Source organism: Agelaius phoeniceus, chromosome 38 (genome assembly GCF_051311805.1).
Source record: "Agelaius phoeniceus isolate bAgePho1 chromosome 38, bAgePho1.hap1, whole genome shotgun sequence".
NCBI lineage: Eukaryota > Metazoa > Chordata > Aves > Passeriformes > Icteridae > Agelaius > Agelaius phoeniceus.
The window spans coordinates 367,663-388,362 of record NC_135304.1 but is presented as its reverse complement, the minus strand read 5'-3'; the positions used below and the strand labels follow the sequence as shown (position 1 = coordinate 388,362).

General features: G+C 61.8%; 1 protein-coding gene across 1 annotated transcript in view; it reads left to right on the top strand.

The window, feature by feature from the left end:
- Positions 1 to 1,860: 1,860 nt before the first annotated feature.
- Positions 1,861 to 20,700, top strand: part of HCFC1 (host cell factor C1) — a 73,315-nt gene continuing 54,475 nt past the window's right edge. Inside the window, 12 exon segments of the mRNA XM_077172422.1 lie at positions 1,861 to 1,993; positions 5,067 to 5,293; positions 6,872 to 7,020; positions 7,721 to 7,881; positions 9,158 to 9,366; positions 10,630 to 10,714; positions 11,130 to 11,236; positions 13,298 to 13,477; positions 15,010 to 15,522; positions 16,579 to 16,739; positions 17,792 to 17,989; positions 20,031 to 20,261. Of these exon segments, the coding sequence (XP_077028537.1) occupies positions 5,086 to 5,293; positions 6,872 to 7,020; positions 7,721 to 7,881; positions 9,158 to 9,366; positions 10,630 to 10,714; positions 11,130 to 11,236; positions 13,298 to 13,477; positions 15,010 to 15,522; positions 16,579 to 16,739; positions 17,792 to 17,989; positions 20,031 to 20,261 (2,202 nt within the window). The 5' untranslated portion in view covers positions 1,861 to 1,993; positions 5,067 to 5,085.

Genomic DNA, 20,700 nt, shown 5'->3' with positions numbered 1-20,700 from the left:
TTGGGATCCCGAAGGGCAAAATTGGAGCAAAAAGCGCCAAATTCGGGTGTTTGAACAAAAATCCGTTACGGGAGAGGCGGGAAAAGCGCCTGCGCAAGAACGAGGTGGAGCCACGCATGCGCCATTACGACCCGTGCAGTCACGCACGCGCAGTGAGCGCCGCAGCCGTTAAGCGCCACCATCCGGGGACTGGCGGGCGCCATCTTTGTGGCGGGTGGAGGAGACGCGTCCAAAATGGCGGCTCCCAAGCGCCAGTAGCCGGCGCGGCGAGCGGGCCTTTCTCGGCTTTCAGCGCGGCGGCGGCGGCCAGGAGCGAGCGGCGGCGGCAGCGGAAAGCGGCGCCCGGGGTCAGCGGGCGGCGGGTGGCTGCAGGTGCGGAGTGGCGGCGGAGCGGCGCAGAGAGCGGCGCATCCGGGTCCCGCGGCCGCCGCCATCTTGGGCCGCCGCGGAGCTGCAAGCTCCCACCTGCGCCATCTTGGGGCGCCGCATTGGGGCTGTTCCGGAGGGGGGACGAGAGGAGAGGGTGGCGGGGCCTGAGCGAAGAGCGTGAAGAGCGCTCAAAGCTCCGCTCCCGTCCCGGTCAGGCGCCGCCATCTTGTGCGCGCGGCGAGGAGGAGGAAGAGGAGGAGGACGAGGAGGAAGATCCGGGCACCGGGCGGCGCCATCTTGGACCCCCCCTTCCCACAGCAGCGCGCCGCCATCTTGTGACCCCTCCCCCGCGCACCCGGGCACCGGCCGCTCCGCCGCCTTGGAGCCGCTGCGGTAGCGGAGCCGCACCCGGTAAGGGCGGAAACAACCGAGGAGTGCCGGGAGGAAGGGTAGGGACCGCGGGGTCCCCGTGGGGGCCGACAGCAGACTTTGGTTCCGCCGGATGGGCGGCGCCATATTGGGAGGGGACGTGCGGGGTGTCATGGCGGCGCCGTGCGCTGACATCCGGGTCCTTCTCCCCCACCGCCCCCGGGGCGCCATCCTGGGAGGGGCCGCCGCATCCGGGTCCCGCGCGCCGCCATCTTGAGAGTCCGGGGGGGTGTGAGGGGCGATGGCAGCGCCGGGGATCCCCGGCCCGTTTGCGTCGCTCGGAGCATCGGGGCCGTGAAGCCTCAGAGCGGCTCCGGCGTCCCGTTAACCCCGGGGGGCGGTGGGGAGACCGGGGGTGCCCCAGGACAGAGGAGGATGAGGGGGCGCGGTTTGCGGAGGGGGCGGTACACAAGGAGAGGAGGGGCGCCCAAGATGGCGGCGCCCATGGCGGGCTGAGCGCTCCGTACAGCGCTGCGCCGCCGGGAAACGGGCCGCGCCGCCGGCAACCAGACCGCGGGGCATTCGGTGTGTGTGAGGGGACGAGGCCGGGAATGTCAGGGAGCGATTACGGGGCGGTGGGAAGGCCGGGAGGGGGCGGCACCGGGAGATGGCGGGGCTCGGGGGGAGAAAAGGAGGGAAAACCGCGTAAAAGGCGGGCTGGGGGGGGCGGCTCCTTTAAGAGGCGGTTGGAGTGGGCGTGGCCACGCCCTTCCGTAACCACACCCCCTCCGTTGGCGCCATGGCCGCGCCCCTTCAGGCAGCTCCGTACAGTCCCCCCCGCGCCCCTCCACCGCTCGCCCCAGCCTCGCCGTTACCGGGCCCGGCCCGGAGGCCACCGAGATGGCGGTGAACCTCCTCCCGGTACCCCTCCCAAAATACCGCCGCCTTTTCCCGTCCCGCCTTCCCCACAATGTCGCCCCCCGTCCCCGGCCAAGATGGCGCCGCCCGGGTCCGGAGGGGGCGTGTCCGCGCTGCCCCCGCCCACTCCCGTCGCTTCCCGCCCACCCTCGGCGGCCGCCGGACACAGGCGCAAGATGGCGGCTCCCAGGGCGGCGTGAGGGGCCGCCGCCGCCGCGCTCCGCCTGCAGCCGCAGCCCCGCGCCGGGAGCCGCTGCAGCTGCGTGACCCCCGGAGCCGCCACCGGGAATCGGGGAGCGGCCGCGGGCCGGGAGAGGGAGGCGGCCGCGGGGCCGCGGTGAGCGGGGGGGGCGGCGGTGGGGGGGAGGAGGCGGCCGCCATTTTCCGCCCGGGCAGAGACAAGATGGCGGCGCGCAGGGGCCTGAGGGGGGGGGGAGGGGGCGTGAGGGGAGGGGCAGGGCTGGGGGGGGGTTAGGCATTTTGGGGGGGGGGGGCACGGCCTGAGGGGGAATTTCGGGGGCGGGGGAATTGAACTTGAAGGGAGGGGGGGGGTCACAGCCTGAGGGGGGATTTGAGGAGGGGGGAGTTGAACATGAGGGGGGAATTTGGGGAGGGGGGGGTTGCGCACAGTCTGAGGGGATAATTTGGGGGGGGTTGACACTGGGCAGGGGGGCACGGCCTGAGGGGGAATTTGAGGGTGGGGGGAGATAAAACTTAAGGGAGATAAATTTTTGGGGGGGGGGGGGGAAGGGGGAAATTGGGTGTGGGGGGTGTTTGTGGTGTTAAGAAGGGTAATTAAGAAAAGATATAATGAAGAAAGTAATTAACGGGGAGAAATAAATGCTCCCCTCCCCCTCAAATGGACTCCTCCCCCATTGTCACACCCCCTGCCGTGGGGGGGGGTAATTAACTCTTTCGTGGTAATTGCGGTGGGAGGGGCAATTAAAGATTCTATGCGGGATTTGGGGGAGGGGGGACGTGTCAAGCCCCTGGGGTATTTTGGGGATGGGGTCAGAGTTGGGGGGGGGCAGAAGGGGATTGATCCCCAGATTTGGGGACACCCCCCCAAGAAATCTAATGGGGGGGGGGTCCCTATGCCCAAGTGTTAATGGGGGGATTTTGGGGGTGTCCCCCACATCCAGACCCCCCCCAATCCTCGCAGAAGGGTCAATAGGGTGGGGATGCGGGGGGGTCTCAGGTGATTGGTTTGGTTTTTGGGGTGTCCCCTATATCCAACCTCCCCCCCCCCCCATGGAAGGTCAGGTCCTTGTAGGGGGGGTTTTGGGGTGTCCCCCACACCTGACCCCCCCAGAATTGGCAGTGGCAGGGGGGGTTTCAGGTCATTTCGGTGATTTTTGGAGTATCCCCCATATCTGACCCCCCCATGTTCCCCCAGGACAGGCAGTCGGGGTTCAGTTCATTTTAGGGATTTTCGGGTTGCCAGTTCATTTTGGTGATTTTTAGGGTATCCCCCATGTCTGACCCCCCCCATGTCCCCCCAGGACAGGCAGCGGGGGGGGGGGGGGTCAGTTCATTTTAGGGATTTTTGGGTTGCCAGTTAATTTTGGTGGTTTTTCGGGTATCCCCCATGTCTCACCCCCCGTGTCCCCCCCAGCACAGGCAGTGGCGGGGGGGTCAGTTCATTTTAGCAATTTTTGGAGTACCAGTTAATTTTGATGATTTTTGGGGTATCCCCCATGTCTGACCCCCCCCATGTCCCCCCAGGACAGGCAGCGGGGGGGGTCAGTTAATTTTGATGATTTTTGGGGTATCCCCTATACCTGACCCCCCCGTGTCCCTCCAGCACAAGCAGTGGGGGGGGGGGTCAGTTCATTTTAGGGATTTTCAGGTTACCAGTTCATTTTGATGATTTTTGGGGTACCCCCGTGTCCCCCCAGGACAGGCAGCGGGGGGGGGTTCAGTGTCAATGGGATGGGGGGGGGTCAGTTCATTTTAGGGATTTTCGGGGTGCCAGTTCATTTTGATGATTTTTAGGGTATCCCCCATGTCTGACCCCCCCCATGTCCCCCCAGGACAGGCAGCGGGGGGGGGTCAGTTAATTTTGATGATTTTTGGGGTATCCCCTATACCTGACCCCCCCATGTCCCTCCAGCACAAGCAGTGGGGGGGGGGGGTCAGTTCATTTTAGGGATTTTTGGAGTACCAGTTCATTTTGATGATTTTTGGGGTATCCCCCATACCTGACCCCTCCGTGTCCCCCCAGCACAAGCAGCAGGGGGGGGTTCAGTGTCAATGGGATGGGGGGGAGTAATTTCATTCTAGTGATTTTTGGAGTACCAGTTAATTTTGATGATTTTTGGGGTATCCCCCATGTCTCATCCCCCCATGTCCCTCCAGCACAAGCAGTGGGGGGGGGTCAGTTCATTTTAGGGATTTTTGGGTTACCAGTTAATTTTGATGAGTTTTGGGGTATCCCCCATGTCTCATCCCCCCATGTCCCTCCAGCAAAAGCAGTGGGGGGGGGGGGTCAGTTCATTTTAGGGATTTTCAGGTTGCCAGTTAATTCTGATGATTTTTGGGGTATCCCCCATACCTGACCCCCCATGTCCCCCCAGGACAGGCAGTGGGGGGGGGTTAGTTCATTTTAGGGATTTTTGGAGTACCAGCTAATTTTGATGATTTTTGGGGTATCCCCCATACCTGACCCCCCCGTGTCCCCCCAGCACAGGCAGCGGGGGGGGGGTTCAGTGTCAATGGGATGGGGGGGGTCAGTTCATTTTAGGGATTTTCAGGTTTCCAGTTAATTTTGATGATTTTTGGGGTATCCCCTATACCTGACCCTCCCATGTCCCCCCAGCACAGGCACTGGGGGGGCTCAGTTCATTTTAGGGATTTTCGGGTTTCCAGTTCATTTTGATGATTTTTGGGGTATCCCCCCATACCTGACCCCCCCATGTCCCTCCAGCACAAGTGGGGGGGGGGGGTCAGTTCATTTTAGGGATTTTTGGAGTGCCAGTTAATTTTGATGATTTTTGGGGTATCCCCCATACCTGACCCCCCGTGTCCCCCCAGCACAAGCAGTGGGGGGGGGGGGTCAGTTCATTTTAGGGATTTTTGGAGTACCAGCTAATTTTGATGATTTTTGGGGTATCCCCCATACCTGACCCCCCCGTGTCCCCCCAGCACAGGCAGCGGGGGGGGGGTTCAGTGTCAATGGGATGGGGGGGGTCAGTTCATTTTAGGGATTTTCAGGTTTCCAGTTAATTTTGATGATTTTTGGGGTATCCCCCATACCTGACCCCTCCGTGTCCCCCCAGGACAGGCAGTGGAGGGGGTTCAGTGTCAATGGGAGTGGGGGGGTCAGTTCATTTTAGTGATTTTCAGGTTGCCAGTTCATTCTGATGATTTTTGGGGTACCCCCCATACCTGACCCCCCCGTGTCCCCCCAGGACAGGCAGCGGGGGACGCATGGCAGGCCTGGGCGGGGGGGGGTCCCCGCCGCGGGCCCCCCCGGGTCCCCCCGCGCTGCAGCCGCGCTGGAAGCGGGTGGTGGGATGGGCTGGGCCCGTGCCCCGGCCCCGGCACGGCCACCGAGCCGTGGCCATCAAGGAGCTCATCGTGGTCTTCGGGGGGGGCAACGAGGGCATCGTGGACGAGCTGCACGTCTACAACACAGGTGGGCACCTGGGGGGGCACCTGGGGGGCACCTGGGGGCATGGGAGGGTCCCTGCAGGGATGGGATTGGGGAGGAGCTGCAGGTCTACAACACAGGTGGGCACCTGGGGGGGCACCTGGGGACATGGGAGGGTCCCTACAGGGGTGGCACTGGGGAGGAGCTGCAGGTCGACAGCACAGGTGGGCACCTGGGGGGGGTGGGAGGGTCCCTACAGGGATGGGATTGGGGAGGAGGTGCAGGTGTACAGCACAGGTGGGCACATGGGGGGGTACAGGGGGTCCCTACAGGGGTGGCATCGTGGATGAGCTGCAGGTTGACAACACAGGTGGGCACCTGAGGGACACCTGGGGACATGGGAGGGTCCCTACAGGGATGGGATTGGGGAGGAGCTGCAGGTGCACAGCACAGGTGGGCACCTGAGGGGGCACCTGAGGGGCACCTGAAGGGGTAGGAGGGTCCCTACAGGGATGGGATTGGGGAGGAGCTGCAGGTGCACAGCACAGGTGGGCACCTGGGGGGGCACCTGAGGGGCACCTGAAGGGGTAGGAGGGTCCCTACAGGGATGGGATTGGGGAGGAGCTGCAGGTGCACAGCACAGGTGGGGTTGGGGGACCACAGGGATGGGATTTGGGATCATTCCTGGTGTTCTCCCTGTGTTGCTGTCCCCATTTTGTCCCCAACGGTCACCCAACAGTGGTTCATTTTGGGTGGGGGGTCATTTTCAGTGTGTCACTGTCCCCTCTGTGTCCCCACAGCCACTGAGCAGTGTGGTTCATCCTGCTAGTTTGGGGGTATCATTATCAGTGTGTCATTGTCCCCATTTTGTCCCCAACAGCCAACCAGGGGTTGGTTCATCCAGACAGTTTGGGGGCTCATTCCTTATGTGCCCCCGTGTCTCTGTCCCCTCTGTCCCCACAGCCACCAACCAGTGGCTCATCCTGGCAGTTCAGGGGATCGTTCTCACTGTCCCCCTCATGTCCCTGTCCCCATTTTGTCCCTGTTTTGTCCCCACAGCCACCAACCAGTGGCTCATCCTGGAGGTTCAGGGGACTGTTCTCACTGTCCCCCCCATATCCCTGTCCCTGTTTTGTCCCTGTTTTGTCCCCACAGCCACCAACCAGTGGCTCATCCTGGGGGTTCAGGGAACTGTTCTCACTGTCCCCCTCATGTCCCTGTCCCCATTTTGTCCCTGTTTTGTCCCCACAGCCACCAACCAGTGGCTCATCCTGGCAGTTCAGGGGACTGTTCTCACTGTCCCTCTGTGTCCCTGTCCCCATTTTGTCCCTGTTTTGTCTCCACAGCCACCAACCAGTGGCTCATCCTGGCAGTTTAGGGGATCGTTCTCATTGTCCCCTCTATGTCCCCGTCCCCTCTGTGTCCCCACAGCCACCAACCAGTGGCTCATCCTGGCAGTTCAAGGGACTGTTCTCACTGTCCCGCCCATATCCCTGTCCCCATTTTGTCCCCTCTGTGTCCCCACAGCCACCAACCAGTGGCTCATCCTGGGGGTTCAGTGGACTGTTCTCACTGTCCCCCCCATATCCCTGTCCCCGTTTTGTCCCTGTTTTGTCCCCACAGCCACCAACCAGTGGTTCATCCCGGCCGTGCGTGGGGACATCCCCCCGGGCTGTGCCGCCTACGGCTTCGTGTGTGACGGCACGCGGCTGCTGGTGTTCGGGGGCATGGTGGAGTACGGCAAGTACAGCAACGACCTCTACGAGCTGCAGGTACCCTGCACCTGGGGAACCCCCCTGAGCATGTGGGGGACACCTGGGGAACCCCCTGAGCACCTGGGGAACCCCCTGAGCATGTGGGGGACACCTGGGGAACCCCCTGAGCACCTGGGGAACTCCTGGGGAACCCCCTGAGCATGTGGGGGACACCTGGGGAACCCCCCCGAGCACCTGGGGAACCTCTGGGCATGTGGGGGACACCTGGGGAACCTCCCTGAGCCACTTGGGAGCCCCCCCTGAGTACCTGGGGAACCTCCTGAGCACCTGGGGAACCCCCCTTGAGTACCTGTGAACCCCCCTGAGCATGTGGGGGACACCTGGGGAACCCCCCCGACCACCTGGGGAACCCTCCTAAACCATGGGTGACCCCCTGAAAACCCCCCAAACACCTGGGAACCCCCCAAACACCTGGGGACCCCCGGGAACCCCCCCAAACACCTGGGGACCCCCTGGGAACCCCCCCTAAACACCTGGGGACCCCTTGGGAACCCCCCCTAAACACCTGGGGACCCCCTGGGAACCCCCCCAAACCATGGGTGACCCCTCAGACCCCCCCCCCCCCCAAACACCTTGGACCCTCCCCAGAACCCCTGAACCCCCCCCCATTTTTGGGGTCCCCCATCCCCCTGGGTGCCCCCCAGTTGCAGACCCCTCCCCAAATCCCACATCTCCCCCTGCCCTTCTCCCATTCCAGGCCTCCAGGTGGGAGTGGAAGAGGCTGAAGGCGAAGACCCCCAAAAATGGGCCCCCCCCTTGCCCCCGGCTGGGCCACAGCTTCTCCCTGGTGGGCAACAAGTGTTACCTGTTTGGGGGGCTGGCCAACGACAGCGAGGACCCCAAAAACAACATCCCACGGTACGGGGCACCCCAAAACCCCGGGGGCACCCCAAAACCCCGGTGGCACCCCAAAATCCTGGGGGCACCCCAAAATCCTGGGGGCACCCCAAAAAATCCCAAAGGGAATCTGTAAAGGGAGGGAGCACTTGGGGGGTGGTATAGGGGTGAGGCTGAAACATTGGGGTCATTTTTAGGGGGCACCCCAAAATCTCGGGGTAACCCAAAATCTCGGGGGAACCCCAAAAACTCTGGGGATAATTGGAGGGGAGGGGGCTTGGGCTGGGTTTGGGGGTACACAGGGATTTTTGGGGGTGAGTCTGGAGCATTGGGATCAGTTTTAGGGGGGCACAGGGGCACATACAGGTGATCCCAAAACCCTGGGAGTTACAGGGGGACACCCCAAAACCCCGAAAATTGGGTTGGGATGGGAGGGGATTGGGGCCATTCCCCATCTTTGGGGGACACAGGAGCGACCCCAAAACTTTGGGGTCATCTTTGGGGTGGGGGACTCAGGGATCCTGGGTTGAATTTTAGGGGATTTTAGGACTCTTTTAGGGGCATCATGAATTCCTAAAAACACTTTTAGGGTTTTTTTTGGGGTCTCCTGATTTTCGGAATCACCTGCACATGTGGGCACATGGGATCACCTTGGCTGCATTTTATGGGATTTAAGGAACCTTTTAGGGCAATCCCATATCCCTGACCCCCTTTTTTAGGCCAGTCCCCCATATCCAAACACCCTTTTAGGATTTTTTTGGGCTGTCCAGACCTTCTTAATCCCTTTTCCAGATATCTGAACACCTGCACAGGTGGGCACAGGTGTCTTTGGGGCCATCCTGGCTGCATTTTATGGCATTTAAGGGACCTTTAAGGGGTGTCCCATATCCCCAGCTTCCCTTTTAGGACAATCCCACATATCCAAACAGCCTTTTAGGATTTTTTTTGGGATCTCCTGACCTTCTCAATCCTCTCTCTACATACCTGCACAGGTGACATTGGGACCACCCTGGGCACATTTTATGGGATTTAAGGGACCTTATGGTGCAATCCCATATCCCAAACACTCTTTTAGGGCAGTCCCACATATCCAAACACTCTTTTAGGATTTTTTTGGGGTCTCCTGATCTTCTCAATCCTCTCTCTCCATACCTGAACCACCTGCACAGGTGTCTTTGGGGCCACCCTGGCTGCATTTTATGGCATTTAAGCTCCCTTTTAGGCCAATCCCACACACCCAAACCCCCTTTTAAGGACTTTTTATAGGATCTCCTGACCCCATACCCCTTTTCCCCAGGTACCTGAACGACCTTTACGTGCTGGAGCTGCGCCCAGGCTCGGGGGTGCTGGCCTGGGACATCCCCATCACTTATGGGGTGCTGCCCCCTCCCCGGGAATCCCACACGGCCGTGGTGTACACGGAGCGCGACGGGCGGCGCTCGCGCCTCGTCATCTACGGGGGCATGAGCGGCTGCAGGCTGGGGGATTTATGGACGTTGGATATTGGTATGGGGGTTTGATGGGGTTTTTGGGGGGTTTTATGGGGTTTTTGTGGGGTTTGGAGGGGTTTTATGGGGTTTTGGGGTCAAGGGAATGGAAGGTAATGGGGGTTACTGGGAGGCGTCATCATCTATGAGGGTGTGAGCAGCTGCAGGCTGGGGGATCTGTGGACGTTGGATATTGGTATGGGAGGGTTTTATGGGGTTTTTGTGGGGTTTTATGGGGTTTTTGTGGGGTTTTATAGGGTTTTTGTGGGGTTTGGAGGGGTTTTGGGGAGTTTTGGGGTCAGGGGAATGGGAGTTACTGGAGGATGTTGGTGTCTATGATGGTGTGAGCAGCTGCAGGCTGGGGGATTTATGGACGTTGGATATTGGTATGGGGGATTTGGGGTTTTTGGGGGGTTTTATGGGGTTTTTATGGGGTTTTATAGGGTTTTTGTGGGGTTTGGAGGGGTTTTGGGGAGTTTTGGGGTCAGATGAATGGGGGTTACTGGGAAGCGTCATCATCTATGAGGGTGTGAGCGGCTGCAGGCTGGGGGACCTGTGAACATTGGATATTGATATGGGGGATTTGGGGTTTTTGTGGGGTTTTATGGGGCTTTTTTGGGATTTGGAGAGGTTTTGTGGGGTTTGGAGGGGTTTTGGGGGGTTTGGAGGGGTTTTGGGGGGTTTTGGGGTCAGGGGAATGGGAGTTACTGGAGGATGTTGGTGTCTATGAGGGTGTGAGCGGCTGCAGGCTGGGGGATTTATGGACATTGGATATTGGAATGGGGTTTTTTGGGGTTTTTGTGGGTTTGGGGGGGTTTTTATGGGATTTTATGGGGGTTTTATGGGGTTTTGGAGGGGTTTTGTGGGGTTTGGAGGGGTTTTGGGGTCAGGGGAATGGGGGTTACTGGAGGATGTTGGTGTCTACGGGGGCATGAGCGGCTGCAGGCTGGGGGACCTGTGGACGTTGGATATTGGTATGGGGGTTTGATGGGCTTTTTGTGGGGTTTTATAGGGTTTTTGTGGGGTTTGGGGGGGTTTTGGGATCAGGGAAGTGAAATTTAGTGAGAGACATTGGGATGTGTTGGTGTCTACGGGGGCAGGAGTGGCTGTTTCCTTACATTTTCAGCGATTTTGGGGCCGTTTCTTAGCATTTTGGGGTTGTCCTCTCACATTTTGGGGCCGTTTCCTCACATTTTGAGTTCATTTCTTCACATGCTGAATAATTTTGGGGTGATTTCCTCACGTTTTGGAGCCGTTTCCTCACGTTTTGGGCGTTTTCCAGAGACGCTGACCTGGAACAAGCCCAGCCTGAGCGGGGTCGCTCCCCTGCCCCGCAGCCTCCACTCAGCCACCACCATTGGCAACAAGTGAGTCTGGGGGCGACCCCCCCACCCCAAAAAACCCCCCCCTTTATCCTGAGGGGGTCCCTTTGTGTCCCTGTCCCCTCCTTGGAAGGCCTTGAGGTCCTTAAGGGGAGGATTTTTTGATTTAATTACATTTTTTTAATTAATATAAGTGATCTCATGACCCCCCCCCAAACATAAAAATTTGGGGGTCTCTGAGTGTCCCCCTGACCTTTGACCTCCCCCACCCAGGAGGGACAATTTGGGGGGTGGGTGCCCCTATGACCCCACCCCAGGATGGGCATTTTTGGGGTCTGGGTGTTTCTGTGATTTTTGTGACCCCTCTGGACGCCCCAGGGCTGTGCAGATTTTTGGGGTGGGGGTCTCTGAGTGTCCCCCCGACCCCCCTGACCCCCCTGATCTCTTCCCCCCCCCTCAGGATGTACGTTTTTGGGGGGTGGGTGCCCCTGGTGATGGATGACGTGAAGGTGGCGACGCACGAGAAGGAGTGGAAATGCACCAACACCCTGGCCTGCCTGAACCTGGGTGAGGAGGGGGCTTGGGACCCCCCAAAACTCACCCCAAATCCACCCTAGAAACCCCTCAAACCCACCTTGAAACACCCCAAACCTCACTCTGGGGGAGGAGAGGGCTTAAGACCCCCAGAACTGACCTTAAAGCCACCCTAAAACCCCCCCTGAATCCTTCCCCAAATCCCCCCAAACTCCTCCCTGATCCCCCAAAACCCCCCCAGGTTCCATGGCCTGGGAGCTCCTGGTGCTGGAGACCCTGGAGGAACCCCCAGACCCCTCCCCAAACCCCACTTTGAGCCCCCAAATCCCTCTGTGACCCCCCAAACCCCCTCTGTGACCCCCAAAACCCCTGTGTGACCCCCCTGTGCCCCCCAGACTCGATGGCCTGGGAGCCCCTGGTGCTGGAGACCCTGGAGGAACCCCCAGACCTCTCCCCAAACCCCACTCTGAGCCCCCCAAATGCCCTCAAATCCCTTTGTTACCCCCCAAAACCCCTCTGTGACCCCCCAAACCCCTCTCTGACCCCCCCAAACCACTCTGTGACCCCCCTGTGCCCCCCAGACTCGATGGCCTGGGAGCCCCTGGTGCTGGAGACCCTGGACGAACCCCCAGACCCCTCCCCAAACCTCACTCTGAGCCCCCTGAATTCCCTCAAATCCCTTTGTTACCCCCCAAAACCCCTCTGTGACCCCCCCAAACCCCTCTGTGACCCCCCCCAAAACCCCTCTGTGACCCCCCCAAAACCCCAGTGTGACCCCCCTGTGCTCCCCCACACTCAATGACCTGGGAGCTCCTGATGCTGGAGGCCCTGGAGGAACCCCCAGACCCCTCCCCAAACCTCACTCTGAGCCCCCCAAATTCCCTCAAATCCCTCTCTGACCCCCCCAAAACCCCTCTGTGACCCCCCAAAACCCCTCTGTGACCCCCCATGCTCCCCCCAGACTCGATGACCTGGGAGCCCCTGGTGCTGGAGACCCTGGAGGAACCCCCAGACCCCTCCCCAAACCCCACTCTGAGCCCCCCAAATCCCTCCCTGACACCCCCCAAAACCCCTGTGTGACCCCCAAAACCCCAGTGTGACCACCCTGTGCTCCCCCACACTCAATGACCTGGGAGCTCCTGATGCTGGAGGCCCTGGAGGAACCCCCAGACCCCTCCCCAAACCCCACTTTGAGCCCCCCAAATGCCCTCAAACCCCTCTGTGACCCCCCAAAACCCCTCTGTGACCCCCCCAAACCACTCTGTGACCCCCCTGTGCCCCCCAGACTCGATGGCCTGGGAGCCCCTGGTGCTGGAGACCCTGGAGGAACCCCCAGACCCCTCCCCAAACCCCACTCTGAGCCCCCCAAATCCCTCTGTGACCCCCCCAAAACCCCTCTGTGACCCCCCAAAACCCCTGTGTGACCCCCCTGTGCCCCCCCAGACTCGATGGCCTGGGAGCCCCTGGTGCTGGAGACCCTGGAGGAACCCCCAGACCCCTCCCCAAACTCCACTTTGAGCCCCCCAAATCCCTTCCTGAGCCCCCAAAACCCCTCTGTGACCCCCCAAAATCCCTCTGTGACCCCCCAAACCCACTCTGTTACCCCCCCATGCTCCCCCAGACTCAATGACCTGGGAGCCCCTGGTGCTGGAGACCCTGAAGGAACCCCCAGACCCCTCCCCAAACCCCACTCTGAGCCCCCTGAATTCCCTCAAATCCCTCTCTGACCCCCCCAAACCCTCTCTGTGACCCCCCATGCTCCCCCAGACTCGATGGCCTGGGAGCCCCTGGTGCTGGAGACCCTGGAGGAACCCCCAGACTCATCCCCAAACTCCACTCTGAGCCCCCCAAATCCCTCTGTGACCCCCCCAAAACCCCTCTGTGACCCCCCAAAACCCCAGTGTGACCCCCCTGTGCCCCCCCAGACTCGATGGCCTGGGAGCCCCTGGTGCTGGAGACCCTGGAGGAACCCCCAGACCCCTCCCCAAACTCCACTTTGAGCCCCCCAAATCCCTCCCTGACACCCCCAAAACCCCTCTGTGACCCCCCAAAACCCCTCTGTGACCCCCTGTGTGACCCCCCTGTGCCCCCCAGACTCGATGGCCTGGGAGCCCCTGGTGCTGGAGACCCTGGAGGACAACGTTCCGCGGGCTCGCGCCGGGCACTGCGCCGTGGCCATCGCCACCCGCCTGTACATCTGGAGCGGCCGTGACGGCTACCGCAAGGCCTGGAACAACCAGGTGTGCTGCAAGGACCTGTGGTACCTGGAGACAGGTGAGTCTGGGGGTCTGCAAGGACCTGGGGGGGCTGGAACAACCAGGGGGGCTGCAAGGACCTGTGGTACTTGGAGATAGGTGAGTCTGGGGGGGCTGCAAGGACCTGGGGGGCTGGAACAACCAGGGGGGCTGCAAGGACCTGTGGTACCTGGAGACAGGTGAGTCTGGGGGTCTGCAAGGACCTGGGGGGGCTGGAACAACCAGGTGTGCTGCAAGGACCTGTGGTACCTGGAGACAGGTGAGTCTGGGGGGGCTGGAACAACGGGGGGCTGCAAGGACCTGTACCTGGAGACAGGTGAGTCTGGGGGGGCTGCAAGGACCTGGGGGGGGTGCAAGGACCTGTGGTACCTGGAGACGGGTGAGTCTGGGGGGGCTGCAGGTACACCCAGGTGTACCCCAGGTGTGATATAAGTGGTATAGGTGTACCCCAGGTGTACCCACCTGTACCCAGGTGTACCCCAGGTGTAGCCAGGTGTACCCCAGGTGTGATATGAGTGGTACAGGTGTACCCCAGGTGTAGCCAGGTGTACTGAGGTGTGATATAAGTGGTACAGGTGTACCCCAGGTGTGCTATGAGTGGTACAGGTGTGCCCCAGGTGTGATATGAGTGGTACAGATGTATCCCAGGTGTACCCACCTGTACCCAGGTGTACCCAGTTGTACCCCAGTGTACTGAGGTGTGATATAAGTGGTATAGGTGTACCCCAGGTGTACCCACCTGTACCCAGTGTACCAGGTGTACCCCAGGTGTACCCCAGGTGCACCCACCTGTACCCAGGTGTACCGCAGGTGTACCAAGGTGTGATATAAGTGGTATAGGTGTACCCCAGGTGTAACCCCAGATGTACTGAGGTGTGATATGAGTGGTACAGTGTACCCCAGGTGTGCTATGAGTGGTACAGGTGTACTCAGGTGTACCGCAGGTGTACCAAGGTGTGATATAAGTGGTATAGGTGTACCCCAGGTGTACTGAGGTGTGATATGAGTGGTACAGGTGTAACCCCAGGTGTGATATGAGTGGTACAGGTGTACCCCAGCTGCACCCACCTGTACCCAGGTGTATCCAGGTGTACCCACCTGTACCCAGGTGTACCCCAGGTGCACCCACCTGTACCCAGGTGTACTCAGGTGTACCCAGGTGTGATATGAGTGGTACAGGTGTATCCTGGGTGTACCCAGATGTAACCCGGGTGTACCCAGGTGTACCCCAGGTGTACCCTAGGTATACCCACCTGTACCCAGGTGTACCTCAGGTGTACCCCAGGTGCACCCACCTGTATCCAGGTGTACCTCAGGTGTACCGCAGGTGTACCCCAGGTGTGCTGTGAGTGGTACAGGTGTACCCCAGGTGTACCCAGGTGTACCCGGCTGTACCCAGCTGTACCCCAGGTGTACCCTAGGTATACCCACCTGTACCCAGGTGTACCCCAGGTGTACCCACCCGTACCCAGGTGTACCCAGCTGTACCCAGGTGTACCCAGGTGCACCCACCTGTACCCAGGCGTACCCAGGTGTCCCCTGTCCCCGCAGAGCGCCCGCCCGCGCCGGGCCGTGTGCAGCTGGTGCGCGCCAACACCACGTCGCTGGAGGTGAGCTGGGGCGCGGTGCCCACGGCCGACTCGTACCTGCTGCAGCTGCAGAAGTACGAGCTGCCCGCCGCGCCCGCGCCGCCGCCCGTGCCCTCGGTGCCCGCCAACCCCCCCAAGAGCCCGCGCCCGCCGCGCCCGCGCCGCCGCCCGCGCCCCCCGCCCTGCCCCAGCTGGGGGGCGTGGGCTCACCCTGCTGCCCCCGCCGCCGCGCCCCCCAACCCGCCCGGCGTCACCGCTGCCAGCCGTGGGGACGGCAGGACGGCGGCGGGGACGGGCGGCGGCGGCGGTGGTGGCACCGCCGGGGGGGGTGGCGGCGGTGGCGGCAGCAGCCGGGGGGACAGCGGGGGCGGTGGCTGCCGCCCCCCGGGGCCACCCTGCAGGTGCTGCCCGCGGCCGGGGGGGCAACGGCGGCGGCTGGCGGCGAGCGGAGCGGCCACGGCGGGGAGGGCACCCGGTGAGTGACACCGAGGGTGTGGGGACAGCGGGGGGGCACGGGGGGAGGGAGAATGGGGACATTGGGGGGACATGGGGGAGGGAGGAATGGGGACATTGGGGGGACATGGGGGGAGGGAGGAATGGGGACATCGGGGGGACATGGGGACATCGGGGGGACATGGGGGGAGGGAGGAATGGGGACATTGGGGGGACATGGGGGGAGGGAGGAATGGGGACATTGGGGGGAGATGGGGGGAGGGAGGATGGGGACATTGGGGGGACATGGGGACATTGGGGAGGATGGGGACATTGGGGGGATATTGGGGGAGGGAGGAATGGGGACATTGGGGGGAGATGGGGACATTGGGGGGATATTGGGGATATTGGTGGGGGAGATGGGGACATTGTGGGAGGAATGGGGACATTGCGGGGGGGAATGGGGACATTGTGGTGGGAATGGGGATATTGAGGGGACATTGGGGACTGGGGGGGAGATGGGGACATTGGGGGGACATTGGGGATATTGGTGGGGGAGATGGGGATATTGTGGGGGGGGGAATGGGGACATCGGGGACATGGGGACATCGGGGACATTGGGGGGACAGATGGAGACATTGTAGGGGGGGAATGGGGAGATGGGGGGACATTGTGGGGAATGGGGTCATTGTGGGGGACATTGGGGACATTGGGTGAAGATGGGGACATTGTGGGGGGAAATGGGGACATTGTGGGGGCAATGGAGACATTGGGGACACGGGAGGAGAGATGGGGACGCTGAGGGGATATTGGGGACATGGGGGAGGCAGAGATGGGGATGTTGAGGGAGGAAATGGGGACATTGCAGGGGACATTGGGGACATTTGGGGGGAAATGGGAACATCAAGGGGGCCATTGGGGAGGATGTGGTGGGGCAGAGATGGGGACACTGGGGAGGACATTGGAGGGGGAAACGGGGACATTGGGGACGTGGAGGGGACACTGAGAGGGACAGGAGGGTGCTGAGGGTGACAGGGGACATGGGGGACGTCCCTGGGTGTCCCTGTCCCCCACCCTGACCCCCCATGTCCCCTGCCAGGTGTCCCAGCGGTGCTGAAGGTGACCGGTCCCCCTGCGGCCAGCGCGGGGCCGCCGTTGGTCACCGTGCGCTCGGCCGGGCCCGGCAAGGCCCCGGTGACGGTGACATCGCTGCCCGCCGGCGTCAGGATGGTGGTGCCCACCCAGAGCCCCCAGGGCACGGTGAGAGCACCTGGGGGACACCTGGGGGGACAGGTGGGGGACACGGGGAGGGGACCTGGGGGTGGCTGGGGACAGAGGGAGGGAGCCCAGAGGGTCCTGGGGGGGTACCTGGGGACACAGGTGTGACACAGGTGAGCTCCAGGGGGTACATGGGGACACAGGTGTGACACAGGTGAGCTCCAGGGGGTACATGGGTGACACAGGTGTGACACAGGTGAGCCCCAGGGGGTACATGGGTGATACAGGTGTGACACAGGACGTACCTGGGGACACAGGTGTGACATAGGTGAGGGTACATGGGGACACAGGTGTGACACAGGTGGTACCTGGGTGTGACCTTGCTGTCCCAGCTGTGCCCCAGGTGTGCCCCAGGTGTACCCCAGTTGTTATCAGGTGCGTCCCCAGGTGTGCTCAGGTGTGTCCCCAAGTGTCCCTGGGTGTGCCTCTAGCTGTGCCCAGGTGTGCTCAGCTGTCCCTAGCTGTCCCCAGGTGTGCTCAGGTGTGTCCCCCCAGCTGTCCCCAGGTGTGCCAGGTGTCCCCCCAGTTGTCCCCAGCAGTCCCCAGAGCTGTGCTCAGGTGTCCCCAGAAGTCCCCAGGTGTGCCTCTAGGTGTCCCCAGGTGTGTCCCCAGCTGTGCTCAGGTGTCCCCCCCCAGGTGTCCCCGGGTGTGTCCCCAGCTGTGCTCAGGTGTCCCTAGGGGTGTCCCCAGGTGTGCTCAGGTGTCCCCCCCCCAGCTGTCCCCAGGTGTCCCCAGGTGTGCTCAGGTGTGTCCCCAGCTGTCCCCAGGTGTGTCCCCAGGTGTCCCCAGGTGTCCCCCCAGGTGTCCCCCCAGCTGTCCCCAGCTGTCCCCAGCTGTGCTCAGGTGTCCCCCCAGGTGTCCCCAGGTGTGCTCAGGTGTCCCCCATCCCCGCAGGTGATCGGCAGCAGTCCCCAGATGAGCGGCATGGCCGCAGCCCCCAGGTGTCCCCCCAGGTGTCCCCAGCTGTCCCCAGCTGTGCTCAGGTGTCCCCCCAGGTGTCCCCAGGTGTGCTCAGGTGTCCCCCATCCCCGCAGGTGATCGGCAGCAGTCCCCAGATGAGCGGCATGGCCGCTCTGGCCGCAGCAGCCGCGGCCACCCAGAAAATCCCCCCGGCCTCGGCGCCCACCGTGCTCAGCGTCCCCGCCGGGGCCACCATCGTCAAGACGGTGGCCGTGACCCCCGGGGCCACCACCCTGCCCGCCACCGTCAAGGTGGCCTCGTCACCTGTCATGGTAGGGGACGCTGCGGGGGCTTGGGTGGCGCTGGGGGGTGGCATTGTCACCTTGGTGTCACCGGGGCTTGGGTGGCACTGGGGGGTGGCATTGTCACCTTGGTGTCACCGGGGCTTGGGTGGCACTGGGGGGTGGCATTGTCACCGTGGTGTCATCGGGGCTTGGGTGGCGCTGGGGGGTGTTGTTGTCACTGTGGTGTCATCGGGGTTTGGGTGGCACTGGGGGGGCTTGGCGTGGTGGTGGCATTGTCACCGTGGTGTCACCAGGGCTTGGGTGGCGCTGGGGGGTGGCATTGTCACCTTGGTGTCATTGGGGTTTGGGTGGCACTGGGAGGGTTTGGCGTGGTGGTGTCATTGTCACCTTGGTGTCACCAGGGCTTGGTGAGGTCATGCCGTGGTGGTGGCATTGTCACCTCGGTGTCACCAGGGCTTGGTGAGGTCATGCCGTGGTGGTGTTGTTGTCACCGTGGTGTCACCAGGGCTTGGGTGGCACTGGGGGGGCTTGGCGTGGTGGCATCTTTGTCACCAGTGTCACCAGCAAGCTCTCTGGTGTCTGGGGTGGCGCCAGGGTGACATTGGTGGCCCTGAGGTGACATTGGAGGGCTAAGGGGAGGCCACGATGTCATCGGTGTCGTTGTCACCATGATGTCACTCAGGGTGACCCTGTGGTGTCACCAGCAGCCTCGTGGGTGTCCCCACAATGTCCCCACGATATTCCCCACTATGTCCCCATGCTGTCCCCTCAATCCCCCCACCATGTCCGACAATGTCCCCTCAATGTCCGACAATGTCCCCTCAATGTCCGACAATGTCCCCATCGTGTCCCCCCGCTGTCCCCTCAATCTCCCCGCCATGTTCCCACCATCTCCTCTCAACCTCCCTAAAATATCACACATCATGTCCCCAATGCTGTCCCCTCAATGTCCCCACGCTGTCCCCACACTGTCCCCTCAATGTCCGATGATGTCCCCCTCGTGTCCCCAGTGCTGTCCCCTCAATGTCCCACCATGTCCCCCACTATCCCCACCACGTCCCCACGCTGTCCCCTCAATCTCCCCATGGTGTCCCTGCACTGTCCCCTCAATGTCCCAATGCTGTCCCCTCCATGTCCCCATCATATCCCCACACTGTCCCCTCAATGTCCCACCATGTCCCCACACTGTCCCCTCAATCTCCCCATGCTGTCCCCTCAATGTCCCCTCAATGTCCCACCATGTCCCCAACGCTGTCTCCTCAATGTCCCACCATGTCCCCACCATGTCCTCTCAATGTCCGATGATGTCCCCATCGTGTCCCCAACACCATCCCCTCAATGTCCCACCATGTCCCCCACTATCCCCACCATGTCCTCACGCTGTCCCCTCAATCTCCCCATGGTGTCCCTGCACTGTCCCCTCAATGTCCCCATCATATCCCCACACTGTCCCCTCAATGTCCCACCATGTCCCCACACTGTCCCCTCAATCTCCCCATGCTGTCCCCTCAATGTCCCCTCAATGTCCCACCATGTCCCCACGCTGTCCCCTCAATGTCCCACCATGTCCCCACCATGTCCTCTCAATGTCCAATGATGTCCCCATCGTGTCCCCAACGCTGTCCCCTCAATCTCCCCATTCTGTCCCCTCAATGTCCCCTCAATGTCTCCACTATGTCCCCACAATGTCCAACAATGTCCCCATCATATCCCCAACACTGTCCCCTCAATGTCCCACCATGTCCCCACCATGTCCCCTCAATGTCCGACGATGTCCCCATCGTGTCCCCAACACCATCCCCTCAATGTCCCACCATGTCCCCCACTATCCCCACCATGTCCCCAATGCTGTCCCCTCAATGTCCCCACCATGTCCCCAATGCTGTCCCCTCAATGTCCCACCACGTCCCCACACTGTCCCCTCAATCTCCCCATTCTGTCCCCTCAATGTCCCCTCAATGTCCCACCATGTCCCCACGCTGTCCCCTCAATGTCCCCATTCTGTCCCCTCAATCTCCCCATTCTGTCCCCACGCTGTCCCCTCAATGTCCCCGCGTGTCCCCCCCAGGTGAGCAACCCTGCCACGCGCATGCTGAAGACGGCGGCCGCCCAGGTGGGCACGGCGGGGGCGTCACCTGCGGCCACCAACGCGGCCACCAGGCCCATCATCACCGTGCACAAGTCGGGGACGGTGACGGTGGCCCAGCAGGCCCAGGTGGTCACCACCGTGGTCGGAGGGGTCACCAAGACCATCACGCTGGTCAAGAGCCCCATCTCTGTGCCGGGGGGCAGCGCCCTGGTGAGGGGGGACACGGGTTTGGGGACATCTGGGGGGGTGGGACACGGGTTTGGGGACATCCGGGGGGGTGGGACACGGGTTTGGGGACATTCGGGGGGTGGGACACGGGTTTGGGGACATTGGGAATGTGGGGGCATTGGGAATGTGGGGACACGGAATTGGGGACATTGGGGGGAACATTGGTGGGTGACACGGATTTGGGGACATTGGGAATGCGGGGACACGGATTTGGGGATATTGGGAATTTAGGGATATTGGGAATGTGGGGACATTGGGAATGTGAGGACATGGATTTGGGGACATTGGGAATGTGGGGACATGGGAATGTGGGGACACAGGTTTGGGGACATTGGGAATGTGGGGACACGGATTTGGGGACATTGGTGGGGGACACAGGTTTGGGGAATGTGGGGACACTGGGAATGTGAGGACACGGATT